The following is a 21414-nucleotide window of genomic DNA, read 5'->3' as shown; positions in this document are numbered from 1 at the left end:
TTCCTTACGACACGATGTCAATATTCCTGAACAAGTTCTCCGTCCTGGAAAAAAATCGTCCGTTTTTTTTCCAAAATCTTACTAATGGCAAAACTGGCCCGTACTGCATTTTCTGACTTCGTATTAGCTTGAGTGAAAAGAGTTTGTTGATACTATAATACATTGCACAGTGTTTTCTAACCCAGGAATTCGTGATCGAAAATGTTTTGGCCATGAAAAGTTAATTTTAGAGTCTCAGTGACTTCGGAGAAAAGTTTCAGTATATTAAGCTCCATATTCTGCAAAAAAAAATTTTTTTGACTATTCCCCCTAAAAGTGAGATGGAAATTCTCTTTCCTCCAATTATGAAGATACATCATTTGCAGATACTGGAAAAACAAAAAATGAACTGAAAACAAAAAATCTTCAAAAACTTCGTCAATATTAAAAATAAAAAGAAGCTAGCTTCGGAAGGTTCATGTTTTTTTTATCGTGACGGACATCTTTGTAGAACATTTGAAAAATCTAAAAAATATATTGACGAGAGTCTCTTGAAAAACCTGATTTTTGGTGGTCGTTCTTATATAACGACCCATATCTTGACTTCTATAGCAGATAGAAATAAAATTTATATAGCAAAATTTTTCGTAGAACCTTTTTCTACAACTTTCTCGAAGACACCAATGATGTATCTTTATAATTGGAGGAAAGGGAATTTCCATCTCACTTTTAGGGGGATTAGTCAAAACAATTTTTTTTACAAAATATGGGACTTAACATACTGAAACTTTTCTCTGAAGTCACTGAGCCTCTAAAATCAACTTTTCATGGCCAAAACATTTTCGATCACGAATTCCTGGGTTAGAAAACACTGTGCATTGTACCAATAATTTGAATCAATAAATGGAAATTTAAATTGAAACCTTTGTAATTCTATTAACTTTTGTTTCCTACCTGTGCCCTTTCAAATATCGTATTTCATAGAATACTTGGATTCAGAATTTGTACCTTCAATCAGGGTTACTGATTCCTACATAGCATCATCTTTCGCTTGAGATGCCGCTCAGTTATGAATACCAACATTTTTGTTTGTGTGTCTTCGTCACGCGTGAGAACACGATACGCAATGAACCAAACCATACATTTTGGGCTTCCCTTTTCATCCGTGCTTTTGCCAATCACTGAGTTACCAGTATCTGCAAATTGGAAGCAAACGGCACTCACCAGTTATTCGTATCTGCATGGATTCTTGCTTTGCGTATAAAGTGTTCATCGGATTCCTTGTTGATTGCATCACGAGCGATGGATCGCCAAAACTCATCGCGAGTGATGATGATTGGGTATGATTGGAAGTTGTAGAGAGCGTTACACAGGATTCTCTTATGGATATAAACCTAGAGGTTCTGCTTTAGCCATTCGGAACATTTGAAGCGCGAGCCCACGAGCCTTGTATTTAGTACAATTAGACGTTAATTATTGTTATATCGCTTCAAACTTAAAAGATAGACGCTTACAGTCTTCATTAAAGTTATTTGGGAGATCTAGGGCTTTTAGTTGAAGATGAGTTCAGGGATGCATCCGCTTGACAGCGGTAGCGTATGTGCGACGACGTAATTGAGTCGAAACTTATACGATTTTACTCTTTGAAAGGCAGACGAATCTAAACAATAAATTAACAAAAACAACATAGTATTAAACTCGAATGAATGTTTGTTATACATTAAACAGTTCAGAAACATTGGAAAATTTGTGGCAATATATTTGCCACTGCCTTGCAAGCGCAATTTCAGCGACAACAAAAATAAATAAAATATTTTTAAAAATTAGGTTTTACGCTGGGTGCTGCGGATAGAGCCCCTTTTCTGCGCTCAAGCGAGTAGAAGGATATTTTGAAATCACTCCCATAAACAAAATTATTTTGCAGTTACTTGGTTGTCAAACATTTCCCGCTCTTAGAATTTCGCTTTCCATGCTGCATGAAAGCGCACAAATGCACTAGACTCCACAAGACTTTACGGTTGTTTACATACATTCTTGCTCCATTTAGCTGCTGAATCTCGTGAGATTTCGAGTGCTTTTAGTTGCATTCCTACTAATTATCCACTCGAAATATAATGTGAAAATATTTGTCACAAAGAATACAAAACTAAAAAAATTTGCGCATTTTTCCATAGTAAGAGAGGGGCACACAAAAAGAATTCGCCCAGGGCGCCGGGAGTCCACGCTACGGCTCTGATTGTACATCATTTGATCTATACATCATTTACCCCATTTACCCTATACACATTGGCGGAGCCAGAGTTATGGTAATGGTGGGGGCACCAGTAACTTCAATACACATCAAGTCTCACTGGCATATAAAAACACGGATTTCACTTTAGATTAGGAAATATTTGAAATTTAGTGCGTTGGCTAATCTGATTGGATCTTTATATGTTCCGTAAACTCGCAAAAACAGCTCTAGCCTTCTTGATCCGTGCTCTTATGCTTAGTTCCGCCGTCCGAAGCTAAGAAGCTGCCAAATATTGAATGTTTTCGACAAAGGATTTCTCGACATTTTTAATTTTCTCCAAGAATTCTATAAAAAAAACTCTACAGGGAAAGCCCTCCGTGATGTCTATGATAACTTTGGAAATTACTTTAGAAATTTCTTTACGAATTTCTTTGGAACTTCTTTTGGGAATTTCTTTGGAAAATCTTTCAAAAAATTCGGAAATATCTTTGTAAAATATTGTAATTCGATAAGAAATTCCTATGAGATTAATATACTTCCCCCATTCGCATATATGCCAGTCACATGCCGTTTTTGTCGCATACAGATATAATAGCCATTGATGTTTCAAATCGCATGTTTCATATAAAGTTTCAAAAAATCTAATAATGATGTTTTACATTAGATGTTATTAAAATTTTGCTGAGTAGCTCATCATTCGATAGATTACCGTGAAACAATTTAGTTAGGGTTAAACAGTGTTTGGTTCTGTGCAGTCAGGTTGTGCAAATTCTTAATGGAACTATTATGCGAGTACTTTCAATATTGAACGCACATGACTTTGTATTTTTGGACATACAAGATCAACACTATCCATTCCCGAGTAGACGATAATAGTTCAAAAATATCAAATGTTGATAGGATAGCACAATAAGATATGGACATGATTGATATAAAAGATAAAAGATCAGACGATAATATCAATATTTTGCACTAAAATATCATGAGAAGACTAACTTATGGTATTTGTAATAAGTGATCAATATCATGTGCCATTAGTTCTTATAGATTCTTATTCATAGCATATCTTGATATTTTAATGATATTTCGGTGTAATTTTTTGATATATTTGCCTGTTCTTTTATCTCTTATATCAATTAAGTCCACATCATGTTGTATTATTGTGTTCATGGCTTCTGCCCGGGTTGGGTTAACTCAAAAGTGATGAAAAGTGAAATTTTACTGTTATGTGAGTGGGGCAGTATAGGAGTTTCGATGAAAATTTATTTAGGAATCCTTTCTGAAATTTCTTTATAAATGCTTTTGGATTCTTTCAATTAATTTAGTATTTGTATTTGGTAAAATTCCAGAAAACGTCTTGATGAATTGTTCCAGAAATTTCTTGGAAATTACAGGAATTTCTTCAGAAAATAATTTGAAGATTTTTACAAATTTTTTAAAACATTCTTCCGGAAATATTACCAAAATTGGCGTATATAATCAAATTTCAGAATAAACATTCAATTTGGTGGGTCACGTGCCCCATCACGCCCTAGCTCCATCAGTGCCTATACACTAGCGCCGTTAAATTATTGAATTGCAGACTAAACTTACTTCCATAATAATGGTTCTTATCTGTTCTTACAAACCAAATGGATTTTTGGTTTTGTGAAGGCTGCCTCAAAAAATTGCCCTGTTTCGCCTAAAAAATTTGAGGAATACATGTTGGTTAGCTATCGATATTTAACTTGAGTAAAAAAGTCTTTCAGGTCATTGAATGTCTCATAAGACTGTCACTATAGAACGTCGTCAGTTGCATTCTAGTAAAAATTCTGCTGAGGCCTACTACACATGATGGTATAACTGCAAATATACATTACCAGGTGACAGATGGTGTTATGTTGTTGCGTATTTGTATCAATGTGGTTCAGCTTCACCATAAAAACTAGCTGTATCTGCTGTTCAATATAGTAGATTTTTTAATTTACTTCTACACACACGAGGTGGAGAACAGCCTTGAAGAAATTTAAAGTAAATAACTATGGAGACATGGTATGGTATGGAGACATAATGAAAGCTCTTTTATTGTTTTGAACTGAAACCTATTAAATATTCCAAGCATTTTTTATCCGTATTTTATATCGATGAGATGCGTAGTTGGTGAGAACTACGCATGGTAAAAATGGGTGATTTGTCCAAACAAGGAAATTAATTGTACTTTAAATGTTGTGGCGCCATCTCTTTCAAACAGCACCACCGTTTTAGTACAGGGGCCGATGCAAAAGCAGTACGAACAGTACAACACTTTTGCACACACCGGAGTCACTCACCACATGGTGATGAATCAAACCCGACGCTAATGCAGTACGAATAAATACGAAACATATTCATATAGGATTCACTCGTCAGCTTTGGGAAGATATATTTTGTGCGGTTCATTCGGGATGCATCTTTTATCGTTCTTTTCCGATTCCGTTCGCAAAGTATGAGTGAATGCGAGATACTTGATGCGATTTCCAGTAACCCTGCCTTCAATGAAGCAAAACTTTCCGAACAAATTAAGCAAACCGGCTTTCATTTTTGCAACGCGAACATAAACTAATCCTCATTGAAAACGCGATGTTTCACATCAACCCTTTGTATTTTGGGTAAGCGACCCCAAGATACAAAGTGTTAATGTGAAACATCGCGTTTTCCTTTCAAATTATGAAAAATATTATTTTTGCTTCAAATTTAAATGAATAGTTTTGCAGCGCGAGCTTTGATTTAAAATTTCCATATTGACTAATGAATAAAAATTTAAAAAAAAAACTTCTGGAGTCGAATAGAAAAGCTGGCGGGCCGATTATGAGGTTATTTTTCTTACATGCCGCGGGCCACAAAAAATGGAGCCGAGAGCCGCATCCGGCCCGCGGGCCGTACGTTGGGAAGCCCTGGATTAAACTCAAGCATGATTTTTTAGGAAATGAGTTGGTTGCGTTTTAGCTCACGGTTTATCTGAATCGTTCATGAGTTTTGTTGATTTTGAGCTTTTCCCAGCACCGCAAAGTATTTTTGATGAAGGTTCATTCATTACTGCATACTTTTAACGTAGAGAGCAATAAAAATTAATAAGTACCTAGATTTCAAAGCTGCAATTAAACATTCTATTGTGAAGATCTGTTCACTCCTCATGTAAATTATTCTGCTAACACGAAACGTGAAACAAAACCTACGTAAATAATAAAAACAGAGATATAAAACATACGTCAGTTTTTCGATAACTTTTAAATATTGATGACAGCTTTTAGATCATGGCGTCGGTAGCAGCACATGAACTGAAAAGTATAGGCGAATCGATTAAAACAAAGAAAACTCATTTAAACCGTTTCGCTTTACCGATAATGTCATGGCAAAACAACCTCCTATGCAAACAATAAGACTAGCTTAGTACTATCCTATTTAATTCCATCCAATCTATCCAATCTTTATACGTATTTCGACCTAAACTGTAAAGCCGTCTACACTGTCTCATACTTGACTCGACTTGAAGTCGAGCTTAATTTTTTTCAAGGGTTTTTTGTCGGTTAATTACATCATATGAAAGATCAGTTCATTAAGCATTGATTGAAAATGGTTGCATGACCAAAATTTCATCAGATTTTTCTTCTATGTGGAAAGTCTTTTTATCTGTGGTATACCATGACCGTGCATACAGATGATGGCAAACAACGAAGCAAATGAAAATAATAGCTTTCAAAAAATTCTTATCTTCATACACCCATTCCATTCAACCACTCGCTTTTCCTCCATATCGCCGTACCGGGAAGTTTCCATTTTGATTAATGAGGGTCAATTCATTTCGTCGCTATTTTTTAAGTTTTCTTGAAGGAGGTAAGCTAAACTTGTTGACAAAACGAACAAATCATCATCAGTCAAGAAATAATAATAAAGCAGTACACCATTAATCTCCTCGGGATTTAGGCGAGATCCCTGTACACAATTGAGTGATGCTTTAACAAAATCGATTTTGTGGATTATGAATTCTTTATTGGAGAGTCTTTAGTGGAGTTGTATATTCTCGCTGACTCAATAAACGAGTTCATCTAATTCCTTATAATATCACTAATTAAATCTAATTCCCTCTAACAATGACAGATCTTGACTCTACTCACAAATCTACATACCTACTGCACATTTGTTTAGTGCACTGTGAAACTGAGGCAATAAGCAGTGTTGGGAGAAAACTCAAAATCTCAAACCTCATGAACGCTTCATATCAATCGAGAATAGAAACACACCTGACTCACCTCCAAAAAATTATGCCAGAGTTCAATCATCCATTTGAATTGTCGAAGGGTTTATTTTGTTCTCCTATGTTAAAAACCGAGATTGATCCACTTCGCGGTGATGATGCCTTTCTTGCTCATTATGAAATGTATCGAGAAAAATTCTTTAGAGAGGTCAAAATAGCACAAATATAAAGCAATTAATGGATTTTGACTGTCATATAGACTTCCTAAAATGTGGCAAAATTGGATCGTGAAGAAATCATATCAAAACTGTCATAAAATCGGGCGTAGACGAAATCAGGGGCAGATAAAATTTGAACATTTTATAGATCGACTCATCGCTGTATCCAGATTCAATGCCAAAAAAATGAAAGTTATTTTATTTAAGGTTAAATTGTAAACAAATAATCAATCTGAAGCATGAATGCGCCCATTTTCGTAAGGGTATGCGATAACAAACTTTTCTCGGGCGAAACGAAATTTAAAATGTTCATTTTGATTGCAAACGAAACGAAACGAACTAAATATTTTCTTACGTAATTTCGAAACGATACGAAATCAAAGTCTTATTTCATCGATATTTTACGGAGCGAAACGAAATTTTAATTATTTTTTCCGCGGATCTTTTTAACCATGTTGGCCTTATTTTGGTATACAATTTGAATTTAATGTTTTCAAAGTCAAAATGTCTTTTGCGACAAAAAGCGTTTTAGTAACAGAAGAAACAGGCTATAGAAAAATGACGCATTCTGGATTTAATACAATTCTCAGATACTTATTCAAAAGGACGTATGTGATTTTGTAAACAAAGATTCAAACGTCGATTTGTCCAATATGATAGCACTCCCACGCAAATCATCACCAAAGACAGGTAGGGGAACTCTTCAGCTACCTGCTGGTGTGGTTTGTTTGCGTGGGAGTACCATCAGTTAGGACAAATCGACGTGCCAATTTTTGTTTACAAAATCACAACGTCCTGTAACGAGGTTACAGAACAAAAAGATATACTTATCCCCAACCTACCCTTATCATACCTTCTTTAAAAAAATACTAAGCGTTAGCAATCAAGGACTTTCGTGTCGACTAGAGCGCCAAAGGGAGCTGTCAAAATCATACATGACATTCATGTTTAGGCCACCGGAAAAAGGTTTCCGAAGGCGAAATCAACCGATGTAGGCACTCGGGTGTAGAATAAAAGGCAATATATGTGTATAGCCAGAATATTCCATCTGTGTAATCAGATATCATTCCGACCACGAAGCAGTGAAAACGTGACAGGAGAACTTAGTTGTGAGCACCCAAACCCGAACAGTAGCTTAGCATAGAAAAGTAGAGTTTAGTGCAAAGGTTGAGCGAGCTGGTAATAAAAAGTAGTCGTGGTTAGTATGAAATGAGTAGGGAAAAATGAGAAGCTAATTTAGAGTTAGTTTCAGGAAAACATTGACTAGAGAGGTGGTACGAGAAAACCTAACCAAGACTGCTCAACACTGCGTGAATTGCAGTAAACTAAAAGGTAAGGAAACATAAAAAGAAAAGTACCAATGTTAACTCCTAAAATTCGTTTGAAGGTAAACCTTCAAACGAAGGTCCCACTCTAGGGCTAGAAGTCCGGCCGCGAGCCCACCTTGGTCAGCAGGCCCAACCTACACGTGTCGACAAAACGAGTGACACCCTGGACGGTGGTACGTGTCGACCCGAACGACCCGAACCCTCTCAGCTAAAGCTTCCCAGTTATCGTAGACCACCGTACTAGCCGCCTGCAACCACGATCAATACCACCGCTCTGTAAGCTCGTATGCGGCCAGCCGCCGTTCGGTAAGCTCAAACGGCAAGCAACCGATATAGCATCGCAGCCAACGTTCGACGGCTGATGGTGTATGTCAAGGGATTTAAGCTACCACCCACCAGCATTATGCAACAATCGCGCGCAACGAAACCCACCACCTGTGCAGCATCCATCTCGACAGTGACGTACGCAGTAAGCGATACCCGATACTAACCCCTAGAAATTAATGTATTGGAGAATGGATGGCGTTCATTGATTAAAAACCTATGTTTGAATGAAACGTTGAGTTGTGAAGTGGAAGGTTTATTGAAAGATACGCAAATCGAATGTTTTTTTTTGTTCTTTGCGGCAATTTTAGTTGTTTATTTCCAATTATTCTCCGTCTGTTGGTTTCACACGAACGGTTCGCCAGTGTATGATTTTCGGACAACCCGCCCTGAGGTCTCTAGCCGGAACGGGAAGTTTATAAATTGTTAAATCGCTCCTTCGCGGTGACCTCGGTCACCTGGCGCATAAGTGAAGGTCGTGAGCTCCCTTTAAACCCTGAAAACAGCCCCGCCCGTTACAGTCCTTTTGAATAAGTATCCGAGAATTGGAGATAAGGCATTTTCGCACTGCTGTATGGAACAAATTAAAATAAATCATCATCACTGTGGTAGCCGCGTGTACTCAGCACGAGAGTGTATATCAGACTAAAGCCCAATTGACTTTACTGTGGAGTTCACACCGCTGGTCACTGGTCAATCAATGTGTCGCACACAGGTTAATTATATAAATGAACACACTACCGAATCACACAATGAGTATGGAGGTTCACACAAGTGAATCACCTGTCACCACATCCCCCTTTCTATAAAATATATGTTTTCTATAACATGCTGGTTGATTGTTTCAAAGCATATGAATGAATCATATATAGGATTATTTTGCAATTGGTATTGAACCTATCCGCAATAGGTTTCCATCCATTTTTTAATATTTTTATTTTTTTTATTTTTAAGTGAGATAGCCGATAAAACAGATATAAAATTGTTTATAACAGGTCGAATTATTTTATTTATTATTTTAATAAAACATATGTTACTCGAACCTAAACTACCTTTTTTTGTCTACATTCAATGTAAACTAAATAAAATCCTGACATGTGTGACAAGTTATAAAAAGGTAACACTTTTTTATCTACGAAACAAAAAAGGACAATTCAATTTTTAATTTTTATGTGAGATAGCCGATAAAACAGATATAAAATTGTTTATAACAGGTCGAATTATTTTATTTATTTTTTTAATAAAACATATGTTACTCGAACCTAAACTACCTTTTTTTTTGTCTACATTCAATGTAAACTAAATAAAATCCTGACATGTGTGACACGTTATAAAAAGGTATCACTTTTTTATCTACGAAACAAAAAAGTACAATCCAAAATCTGTAAATGCGCACTACAAGTCGTATCTATTTCTTTCATTTATTTTAGAGAATGTTACCGTAGTATGATGAGATTCAAAGAATTAAAAAAAGTAGAAAAAAATTTCCATAAACCTTACAACCTGGGAGGAAATTATTTTTCTCAAATATTTAAAACTAATGCATCAGCGCAAACCACGTGCAGTAAATAATCTATTCATAGTGTAATTGCTTTCTCATCACCAGTTTCCTCTCAAACTACTCCACTTTCTCATAAATTTGTATATTGCTTAGTTATCTCGTCGTATTAGACATCTCGTCGGCATCGCCATTCAGCGATGATCACCGATGCTTGAAAGATTATTGTCCTTTCTGTGTTACACTAAAACACATAAACTTCACATGTTGATGCTTAACTAAATGAAAAACACGAATAACATTTTAAAATCAATGTTTAAATTCATATTTTAATTAATTTAAATGAAAAGTTCTTATGCACGGTGAATGGGTACCTACCCACACGGTGAATGGTGCCCTAACACGGTGAAAGGATACCCTAACATATCGCTGAAAAATTATCTACATCCATCTACCTTGCCGAAAACAGATAGTTTCTGATTTTCATTCGAATTAAAATAATTATTTAAGGTACGTGACGATGTTCAAGGGTATAATTTTTAATTTAATATATTCGGAGACGAGCCAGCCTCGGGCTGAAAGTCTCTTTAATAAAGACACAAAAAAAAAAATTAATATATTTGGAGAGCCCTAAGACATGCTAAATTGCCTAAAATGCACGGTGAATGGTTACTTGACGGTAATTGGATTCAAACACAATGCTTACTACGGCTTTCCACAGTCCTCATAAAGCCATTATCTTCGTTTCTGAATAATAGAGCTGGGTTTACAAACAGGAGAAAAATCGATCCTCGGTGAATTTGAACACAACACATTTGACATGCTTTTAGTAAACTTTAACCATCAGATGTTTTGTACAGTTTCGGTAAACTAGAACGCTTCACGTTCATATTAAACTAATTCACAGCACATTTGTTGTACTTTCAGTGAATCAGTCACAGCACTTACAACACCACACAGGTATCAAATAAAAATAATTACAGTGGCTTTTATGCGCGCACTTAGTGAATTCAATAATATTACATGCTTACCTACATTTGATGTGCACTCAGAGAATTTAATCACAGCGCTTTTCACACACTCTCAGTACAGCGCTCGTAGTGAAATCAATCACAACACTCTTTCTTGCTCTTAGTGAATTTAATCACAGCGCTCTCTTTGCGCTCTCAGTGAATTTAATCACAGCACTCTCGCGTGCTCTCAGTGAATTTAATCACAGCGCTTTCTTTGCGCTCTCAGTGAATTTAATCACAGCGCCCTCTTTGCGCTCTCAGTGAATTTAATCACAGCGCTTTCTTTGCGCTCTCAGTGAATTTAATCACAGCGCCCTCTTTGCGCTCTCAGTGAATTTAATCACAGCGCCCTCTTTGCGCTCTCAGTGAATTTAATCACAGTTTTTTCTCATTTCGATGCATCATTTTTCATTCCCATTTTAATGCATAATCCATCTCTTATTGGCATTATATCCTTACACTGGGACATTTCCGCCTCGCTGCTTAGTGTTAATTCAGCACTTCCACAGTTATTACCCGCGAGGTTTCTAAGCCAAGTTACCATTTTAGCATTCGTATATCATTAGGCGAACACGATGATACTTTTAAGCCCAGGGAGGCCGAGACAATTTTCAAACCGAAAATTGCCCAGACCGATACCGGGAATCGAACCCAGCCACCATCAACATGGTTTTGCTTTATAGCCGCGCATCTCACCGCTAAACTAAGTATTACTTATTGAAATTTACCTTAGGAACTTGAAATAACTTTTTTTTAAGTCAACTACTTTTATCTGAGTATTTGCGCAAATTGAAATATTGTTCTATCGGAGTTTGCGGATTTTTTTTTTATTCCAACATTACATGGATAAATGACAAGATACAAAGATTTTCTTTAAATGCGAAACATTATTGCCAATCATGCTAATTATCACTGATCATCTATTCATGGGAATTCACTGTGTAAATCTCTGATTCAGCACATATGGAAATAAAGAAGACTGAGATTCAACAATCATTTTTCTTTCCCCATCCCATATGTGCCTTTACTATCTCGCCAGAACCACAATGTACAGGTATCAAAATAGTACCGAGCTGTAACTTTGAAACCCATCTATGAATAGACATACTATGACTTCCTAACCCGTCCATGAAATTCCCCTAGAATAATACGTACCTCCCTCATGTAGTCATTATCCAGAATAACCGTTTAAGCAACACAACACAATCTGCATCACCGTCACCAAATTAATGTGACTACCCCCCCGCACTGCTAATCCTCACATTTTGCAGCGCACCATCATCATGCACGCAATCGAGCCAAGCGCTTTGAGAAGCCCCCGCTGACCACTATTCACCATGCGAAACAAAAAACGGTCCAAACGAATGGTGTGAATAAAATATAAATTCCTCTGAACTAAGCGTCTCTAAAACAAGTCGCGACATGTATCGAATTGATCCAGAAGGAATGCAATAAATCTTTCAGCGCGCAAGAATAATACAATGAATATAGATAACAGCGCGTTGAACACAATCAACTCTATCACATGATTAGCACAAACCGAAACAAAGGCTCCGTTTCAAAACTTTCTCCGGTAGATTACCATCTGCGATGGCATTTTCTTCCATGGCTTTCTTCCAAACACCAGATGACGCTAGTGTATATGAGAGATCACGCTAGTGTATGTGATAGATAGAAGAAGGTAATTGATGGAATTTCTAATTGGATGTAGGAAACATGTTCTATAGTTCATTTCCAATTCTGGCAGATTACTGTTAGAATACTCAAGTTGAAGGTATAAGAATAGTAATGGAAATGGTATGGAAGTCCATTTCCAGTTCTAGCGATTGTTAGAACATGAGAAATATATGAAAAGATAAAGCTATGTCCATTTAGAATCCGGAATAATAAAATCATCTGTATCTCGGTAACGGATTGACGTACAAATAAGGTTAATACATCAAAACACGGGTAATTCAATGTACTTTAAGGAAAAATTATTGGTATAACTAATTTCTTCTTGTTTCTAGTGAAAATTCGCACCTTCTTCTTTATTCCTCTCATCAAAAGTTGCATCCATCCGAAGTCAACTTCCTAGGCACATTTGTTCCACATTTTGGCCATCTGAGTCGCGTCCCGAGCTGTTTTTCCATTTTTTCCACTTTTCTTAAGCTTCCGCTTCATTACTGCCCAAAATATCTCGATGGACCGGAGCTGTGGGCAGTTGCGTGGATTTATGTTTTTATCGATAAAATCTTTGTTATTATCGCGGTACCACTGGATGACTTCCCGGCTGTAGTGGCAACTCGCCAAATTTGGCCAAAACTTCACGGAACCTTTATGGGCTTTATGGAAGGTCGACCGCGGTTTTTGAGACATTCCTCCGTGTACAGTTTCGAGTCCATCGTCTTATTCGTCACAAACACTTAGGTCATTGCCCCACAGTTGCATATCCCTTGCCAAAATCATCCGTTTTTTTGCAGGTTTGTCCAAAAATCAAACTTAAACTTCGCAGGAACTACTCCTAGTGCTGTCACCATGTAAAATTTTTGACAAGGAAGCTGTCCGAAATCCATTTTGACGTAAGTTCCATCGTCGATGAGCAGGATTATCAACGTGGGTGTGCAGACTTTTTTCTCTCCTTTCGGCTTCCATCTGAAATAATTGTTAACACGCTGCACGAAACTTCGTGAAATTTCTACCACAGCAAGCAGGCGCCTAGGTAGACAAATCGCTGTAAAAGAATTCTTGCAGCGGTCAGTTTCCGTGCCGCTGCAATACAATAAATGATTCCGGATTCTAAATGGACATAGCTTTACAAAGTAGGAGAATGGAACGGACCTGGGATTGAACCCACGACCTCCTGCGTATGAGGCAGAAGCAGTAGCCATATGACTACCAAGCCCGCTGCTCGAGGATGAAAACCATTATTCTGAAAAACTGTTTAGTTTGGATTACATCCGCTGGGTGTTGATATATGGATCAATCAGTTTTGTTAGATGTCGCAGTATATTTAAAAGTGCCGTCATTTACAGTTATTTGGAATTTGAAAACCAATGTGTTCAGAAAAGTGTGTCATATAACTAAAGTTTCTGCCTCATACTCGATCTCAGGCCCATTTCATTCGCCTACTTTGTATCTTTTTGTATACTTCTCATGTTACAGTAATCGCTAGAACAGGAAATGGATTCCCATAGCCTTTTCATTTCAATCCTGTACCTTCAACTTGACTAGTCAACTTGACAACTGTAACTGTTAGTATGGGAAATGCAGGTAAAACTTATTTCTTACATCCAATTAGAATTCCGTATTTTGCGTTCGTATCACATCCTGACAATTTTTTTTTAGCTGGAATTGCTTTTTTTTGGCCAAATAAGACCAATATCTCTCGAATTTCTAATGTGGTTATTATCATCAATGACTACTATTTAGGTATTATTATGATAGAATTCATTATTCATTTGTTTGCGTAGTACAATTATTTTTGGGCTATTATTATACTTTTGGCGAAGGTGGTGATGGTAAAGAGCATTGACTAACTTCCTGGTCATTATCAGAAATGGTTCAGAAAAAAATGCGCTGCTCTAGAAAAAACTTTCCAAGATCCAGAGTAATGAATGAGAATTTCATCCAAAATCACCGTCAGAAATAGTTTGTTCTGGATGTTCCGGAAGGCCGCCTGGTGGCCACTGCGGCCGTAGCAGATTAGGAGCTGTGTATTTACTCGAATAACGCCGTCAGAAATGGTTTACAAAAAATTGCGCTGCTCTAGGATAAACTTTTCAAAATTTTTTTGTTAAATATCTTGGCTGTGCATATGCACAGCATATGTTTCGAAATGGACAAATTGATATGAAATTTGCGAAAAAGAATCCATGTGTCTTGGAGGGACTCGAACCCTCAACCTCCTACTCTCTAGATAGGCGTGATAACCCCTACACAACAAGACCACTTAAAGGTCACGTTTGCAGAAAAGCCATCAGAATCCGAGTACCAACCGTCTTTCACCTTCATTCCGCGTCTGTGTACTCGCGATCGCTTACGTAAGGCAATCAAACTCATCAAATGCTTTAGCCAAGCAAGCCTTTGGCACAACAGAGTGCGATTGAATTCGCATTCTATACCGTCCCGCCCAGCCCGTTACTGGGGGGCATGGAGTGCGATCCTCTCGTTTAATAAACAATGTGCACTCGCTTGACTGTGGATATACAACAGTAAAGCACATGTGGAGATTGGGCAAATCAAGCATCCGAAAGATATTCAATTTGCAAAAAAGAGCTAACCGCGGTGGAGGTTGGTACTCGGATTCTGATGGCTTTTCCGCAAACGTGACCTTTAAGTGGTCTTGTTGTGTAGGGGTTATCACGCCTATCCAGAGAGTAGGAGGTTGAGGGTTCGAGTCCCTCCAAGACACGTGGATTCTTTTTCGCAAATTTCATATCAATTTGTCCATTTCGAAACATATGCTGTGCATATGCACAGCCAAGATATTTAACAAAAAAATGGTTTTCGTACGGCCGAGTTGCCGAATAATATGCAATTAATTGTTTTCAAAATTACCATTTTTACGGATGTTCCGGATTTTCCGGAAGGTCACCTGGTGGCCACCAACGGTTATAGTAGAGTAAGAACTGTAGAATATCTCCAAAATCACCATCAGAAATGGTTTAGAAAAAATTGCGCTGCTCTAGGACGAACTTCACAAAATGACCATTTTTAAGGACGTTCCGGGTTTTCCGGAAGGCCGCCTGGTGGCCACCTGCGGTCATAGCAGAGTGAAAAATGTGTCTTAGCTCAAACATCCCCATAAGAAATGGTTTAGAAAAAATTGCGCTGCTCGCGGACGAACTTTCCAGAATGACCATTTTTACGAACGTTCCGGGTTTTCCGGAAGGACGCCTGGTGGCCACCTACGGTCATAGGTGAGTGAGAACTGCGAATCAACTCCAAGGTTATTATCAGAAATGATATAGAAAGAATCGCGTTACTTTAGGATGAATTGTTAATGAAATAAATAAATAATTCATTACTGGTCACTTTTCCCAGTGCACCTGAGCCTTTTATTTAGCTATATTTACTCGAGCCTTCTATCGAATCACTTTTATTATCTTTTCAATTGATGAAGAAAATTTTTTGAGGAATACATGGTGGTTTGGAGCAAATTGGTCAACTGACTAAAAAGTTATCTCATTTTTCCTTAATGTGTTGTACTTTTTACAACGGTACGAGTCCCGGAAGGTTAAACAGTCTCTATAAATATTTTTCTATTTTTAATTGAAGAATGCCCATTTTTACAAGTACATCCAGGTTTTCACAACAACAAACACTTCAATACAAAACACCACGTCGTTATCCTGCCACTTGACACACACAACCGCTATAACCTCCAGTGGAAAATTGTTCGAAGTTTCGTCATGTCGCGCAATTTGCATGTTTAAGAGGAACGACTAGCGCGGGTGCAAACAACAAGTGCATCCCAATAACCCCAATAAGCATGAACGAAAGTTTTTGCCACCCAGCGTAATACACCACCGTTTCATACACAACTAAGATATATGTTGGTTTTGCATATTCCTAGAGGACATTGTTGACGAAGACGCCCCATTTGCGCTAGCTTGCAAAAGGAGAAAAACAGTCTGGGAACTTTCGCTATTCCGCTTGCTACCTACCTACGTTTTTCACCTACACTTCGTTATGAATTTTGCAGCGATTGCTATCTATGCATCTACTATGTTGCATATAATAACAGTATTATATTCTAAATTAATGATTTCGTGTGTGTTACTTCTACGTGAAGTTAAACGATTTACAATGATATGGAAATGCTAATATCATCTTCCAAACTTGGACGTACATGTTCATGATAGCATTAGAGGCGAATGTATAGAATTGATAGTTCCGTTAGGATACGGCAGGCATGAAGAATGTTTTTATAGAAGTCGGTTTGAAAGCGAGCGGAGGGCAATATTTGTGATGGCATATATCGCACGACCTTCCTTCTGCCAAGCTCCCGTATGAAGGGGTAAACGAAATTGCTTTATTGTGATATTGGATGAGAGCGACATCCCTTAAGCTTTGATGTTAGTTTAATTCAAACTGTAAATATCTATGGGAATTCAAAAAAAAACTTAATTAACCCACCTAGCAGTGATAATGCTTTTCTCTTGGGTTTAAAAGATGTTAAAAAGCATATAAGCATAAAAAAATGAACACCAACCGTGTAAAAAAAACTGGGTGAAATATCACTGACAGTGATGACTGATTGCAAAATTTTCCGTCGAAGAGCAAATTGAATGAGTGCCATAGGCCAAAAAGTAAATTTCCTTATACAGGCAAATCCTATAGACTGATTTGGCCAATTTTGAATAGGAAACAACTCCCAACTTCCAGAAAGTTGAACGAATCTCCCACCAGTAAGAAGCATTGCCCAATCGAGAAACAAATTCGCCGTCTGACCGAACTAGAAGTCGGTAGTTCTCATGTACTGAATGACCACTCCGTATGCTGTCGATGCCAATTCGATTCACGTAACAAAAGTTTTTGAGCCGAGAAAAGTTAATTCTAATTAGCTATTTCAACAAGACGTCTTTATTAGCTCATCCTGTTGGGACATGTTACAAATCAAGCCCATTCAAGAAGGAGCTTAGTTCAAACAACAGATGATGGTGTATCATTATGCTAGTCAAACAATATACGAATATCAAAATAGAACAATAAGCATAGCAATAAGATAGTTGCGTGTCACTGAATACTAAACTACAGACCAGCAGCTTCCTGGTTAAGGACGTAATTCTAAGAAAAAGAAGAATGAACTGCCTCCAGAGTTCAGGTATCACACGATTCAACAAACTACTACTCGAGTTGCTACATCATTTGTCTTGCCAATTATAGCCTGCCGTACCTTTTACCCATGCTATTTTATTCAAGTAAAAGTTTCTTCGTCATTCCACAAAGTTGTTCTTTTTCCTCCGAACGCCTGGCGAAACTGACTGCAATCAATCCAACAACACACGTACGCTACCAACCTGAACGTGCGAGAGTCGAACCTTTTCTCACAGATCACATTTCCGTTGAAACGTCCGCAGAAGTTATTCAAACAAACTCATAAATCGGATGGAGTCATATAAATAGACAAGTTTTATTGTAGTGCTTCCTGAGGGTGGAATTACTCCTCCGACCCGACAGTCCTTTTCAATTTATCTGACTTTACTTCAGCTGCTTCGTATTTTCTCTGCCATTACATTTCGAATGGCTTAAAGCCTGCTTGGTATTCTATGAGCATCTCTGTGGCACATCATTGTCGCTGTCTTACATCGTGTACAGTTCGCACAGATAGATGACAGTAATATCACAGACAAAGAGACGTACCACTGAAAAAATATTCATTGAACTTTAACAAATGTAGTATCAATTGTAGCAATCATCAAACCATGAGTCAGTGCTAAATGACCACTTCCACATTTATTAAGCCAAGTTACCATTTTGCATTCGTATATCATGAGGCTAACACACACGTTGCACCGGTTTCCAACCAGAAAATTTCCTAGATAAAGCTGAGAATCAAACCCAGTCTCCTACAACATCTATTTGTTTTGTAGTAGCGCATCTTGCCGCTAAGCTCAGGATAGTCTCAAACTCCCAACTTAAATATAATTTAAATACAACTAAAGAATAATCTACTAACAAATCTGCTCCTTTCGTAACATTTTATCAGGCTATGACAATTACTTCTCACTTGATCTATTTATCACATTGGACATTTTGCAACTTTCAAATAGAATATAAAATGTTTTCCATTTGTCCATTAAAAAGCGTGATGAAAACGTGAGGTGAAACAAAAGTTTGGTGCTGACGTCAGTTAGGTACCAACCCAACATGCTCAAGAATTAGAACGGCAATCTTTCTTCATAGTTTGTTAGTGGAAATTATCAAATGTTGAAAGACTAAAATATTGGGATATATATTTAGCTATTTTTCGTTGACATGAAAGTTAGTAAAATGAACTAATACAGTTAATAGTGCGTATTCTCTTTTGTATCCTGAGATAAATATAGGATCGTGGCCATCCCATGTCCGTCTTTGAACAAATATTCGAAGACAACCTAGAACTTCAGTATCTGGATGGAAAACGTATATTCATGAATATGTAAATAGATATTTTGCTACCATTTGTGATGATTATCCGGAAATATATCTGCAGCAACACACATAAAATGCCCATAATCGTCCCACTAACTGCAGCTCTTTCGAGCTTCAAGTCGTCCAACCTGAGTTGAGTGATGTAGTAATTCCATATGCATACCCAATTCCAGCAGCCACGTCACCAAAAATGATATCACATCCCATATTTTTTTTACCCTCTATCCATCACGGCATCCATCCGCGTGGAAATACAGATACTCACCCAGTACTATCCAGAGCACGATGCTGTTACCGGTGATGGCCACCAGAAGCATCGCACCGAACACCACACCCCATGCCGTCTTCAGCTGCCACGGCAGTTCGTAGGGGCTCTTCGTCGTCGGGAAGAGACACTCGGTGATGAATTCTCTACAAATTGGAAAGAAGAAAAATAGATTTAACCAAACCGTGGACGTATAGACCTAGGTACAGTGTTGGACGTAAATAAGGATACTTCTTTGTGTAAGAATAGCTGTTTGCAATGGGGTAGTAACTACAGAAAAAACGAAGAAATTGTGAACGAATATCGGGAAACGGGTTAAAAGTGCTCTTTCTTTCGTCCAACACTGTATACATCTCTGCTGTGAGCCGAATGGAAAGGACGAAATCAGATGGACATATTTTTCCAAATGAATGAAAGTTAAATATTCATGAGACAGGCACCAGGGAGTAGCCTAGTCATCCCAAAATCTTACATGATGTTGTTTAAGATGCCAAGGCTTATATATATAGTCTCACTTGCCACTTGTTTGTACTACATCGTAACGTAATTCACTTTTTTGTGTTGACTGTATTTATGTAATATCGAATCAATTGAGTTACAGGGAATTTAGCTACCAAGATTCATCTATTTATTTGAAATGTTTACCTTTAAGGATATAAAATAGAATCAATTAGAAGTTTAACCCGATTGACTGAAACCCCATTGATCAATATTCGATCCTTTTATAATAGCCCGCTTTTTTGCGGAATGTTAAGAATAAACAGGGAGCGGGTCATAAACATAAATAATATAACAACGTTAGATAATAGTATTAAACAGACATAATCATTTCGCAGAAAACTTGCATTAGCCGAGTATGAAGCAAAGATGCATCGAAGACAAAGTACATGCTTGTGGGCAGAACCGATAGAGTGTTACGATAGACGGGATACCTTCGAAGTGGTCGAGGAATTCGTCTACCTTGGATCCTTGCTAACAATGTTAGTCGTGAAATACGAAGGCGCGTCATCTGTGGAAATCGGGCCTACTACGGGCTCCAGAAGAAACTGCGGTCAAAAAAGATTCGCCAACGCACCAAATGTGTCATGTACAAGACGCTGATAAGACCGGTAGTCCTCTACGGACATGAAACATGGACAATGCACGAGGAGGACTTGCAAGTACTCGAAGTATTCGAGAAACGGGTGCTTAGGACCATCTTTGGTGTCGTGCAAGAAGACGGTGTGTGGCGGCGAAGAATGAACCACGAGCTCGCTCAGCTCTACGGCGAACCAAGTATCCAGAAGGTAGCTAAAGCTGGAAGGGTACGATGGGCAGGGTATGTTGCAAGAATGCCGGACAGCAACCTTGCAAAGATGGTGTTCGCTTCTGATCCGGCAGGTACGAGACGGCATGGAGCACAGCGAGCAAGGTGGGCAGACCAGGTACAAAAAGACTTGGCGAGCGTGTGACGCATTCGAGGATGGAGAGATGCGATCTCGAACTGTGTATTGTGGCGTCAAATTGTTGATTCAGTGTTTCTGTTTAGATGTAAACTAAATAAATGAAATGAAGTCGTTTAGCCGAATAAGCAATTTGGCCGAATAAGTAATTTGGCCGAATAGACCATTTGGCAAAAGACATTTGGCCTAAAAGGTTATTTGGCCGAAAGTGTCGTTTGGTCGAAAAGGCCATTTGGACGAATAAGTTGTTTTCACTCGTATTACATCTTAACTATATACATTAATAATTACAAATGATTTTTATATATTAGTTTATCAAATCTGCGTCTAGAGGTCGTTCAACAATCATCGGCTTCGATGTTCGTCATAGTTTTAAGTGGAAGCGGACGCGTTTTCGACATGTCGCTGAACTCAATTTGTTCCGTCTGCCTAAATTTCTTCGAAAAAAATAAATCGAATTTTCACGAAATTTACTGAAAACCCACTAACAATTATTCGTATTGCTTTACAAAGTTCTCCTGAAAAATCTGTTTTTTACATCTACGGAAAAAATAAAATTAAATTCAACTAAAAAGTGATACTAACCCTGCTCACAGAGCAAGATAACTTTTGATAGATATCGAATAAATTTTCATAGATTGGTCTTGATGTGTAGCACCAGCCATTCTTATGACCTTATTATGTCGAACTGCAACTTTTATGTTCAATTTGATTTCAATTCGTGAATCAGTCCAAAGCATGAATTGTCTTAGGAACGCGTGAGAGATTTTGCACATGTGGTGA

At 37.7% G+C, this 21414-nt stretch overlaps 1 protein-coding gene across 4 annotated transcripts in view; it reads right to left on the bottom strand.

Moving 5' to 3' along the window:
- LOC134227912 (tachykinin-like peptides receptor 86C) overlaps positions 1–21414 on the bottom strand; it is a 421610-nt gene that overhangs the window by 226295 nt on the left and 173901 nt on the right. For 3 of the 4 annotated variants that reach the window (XM_062709627.1, XM_062709634.1, XM_062709621.1), the window contains one exon: positions 19190–19335. In XM_062709627.1, the coding sequence (XP_062565611.1) occupies positions 19190–19335 (146 nt within the window). The remainder of the gene's footprint in view (positions 1–19189; positions 19336–21414) is intronic. The other variant, XM_062709642.1, reaches the window with a different exon arrangement.

The sequence above is a fragment of the Armigeres subalbatus genome, chromosome 1 (genome assembly GCF_024139115.2).
Source record: "Armigeres subalbatus isolate Guangzhou_Male chromosome 1, GZ_Asu_2, whole genome shotgun sequence".
Classification (NCBI taxonomy): domain Eukaryota; kingdom Metazoa; phylum Arthropoda; class Insecta; order Diptera; family Culicidae; genus Armigeres; species Armigeres subalbatus.
Note: the sequence above shows the minus strand (reverse complement) of the source record. Positions and strands in the feature narration are given on the sequence as shown.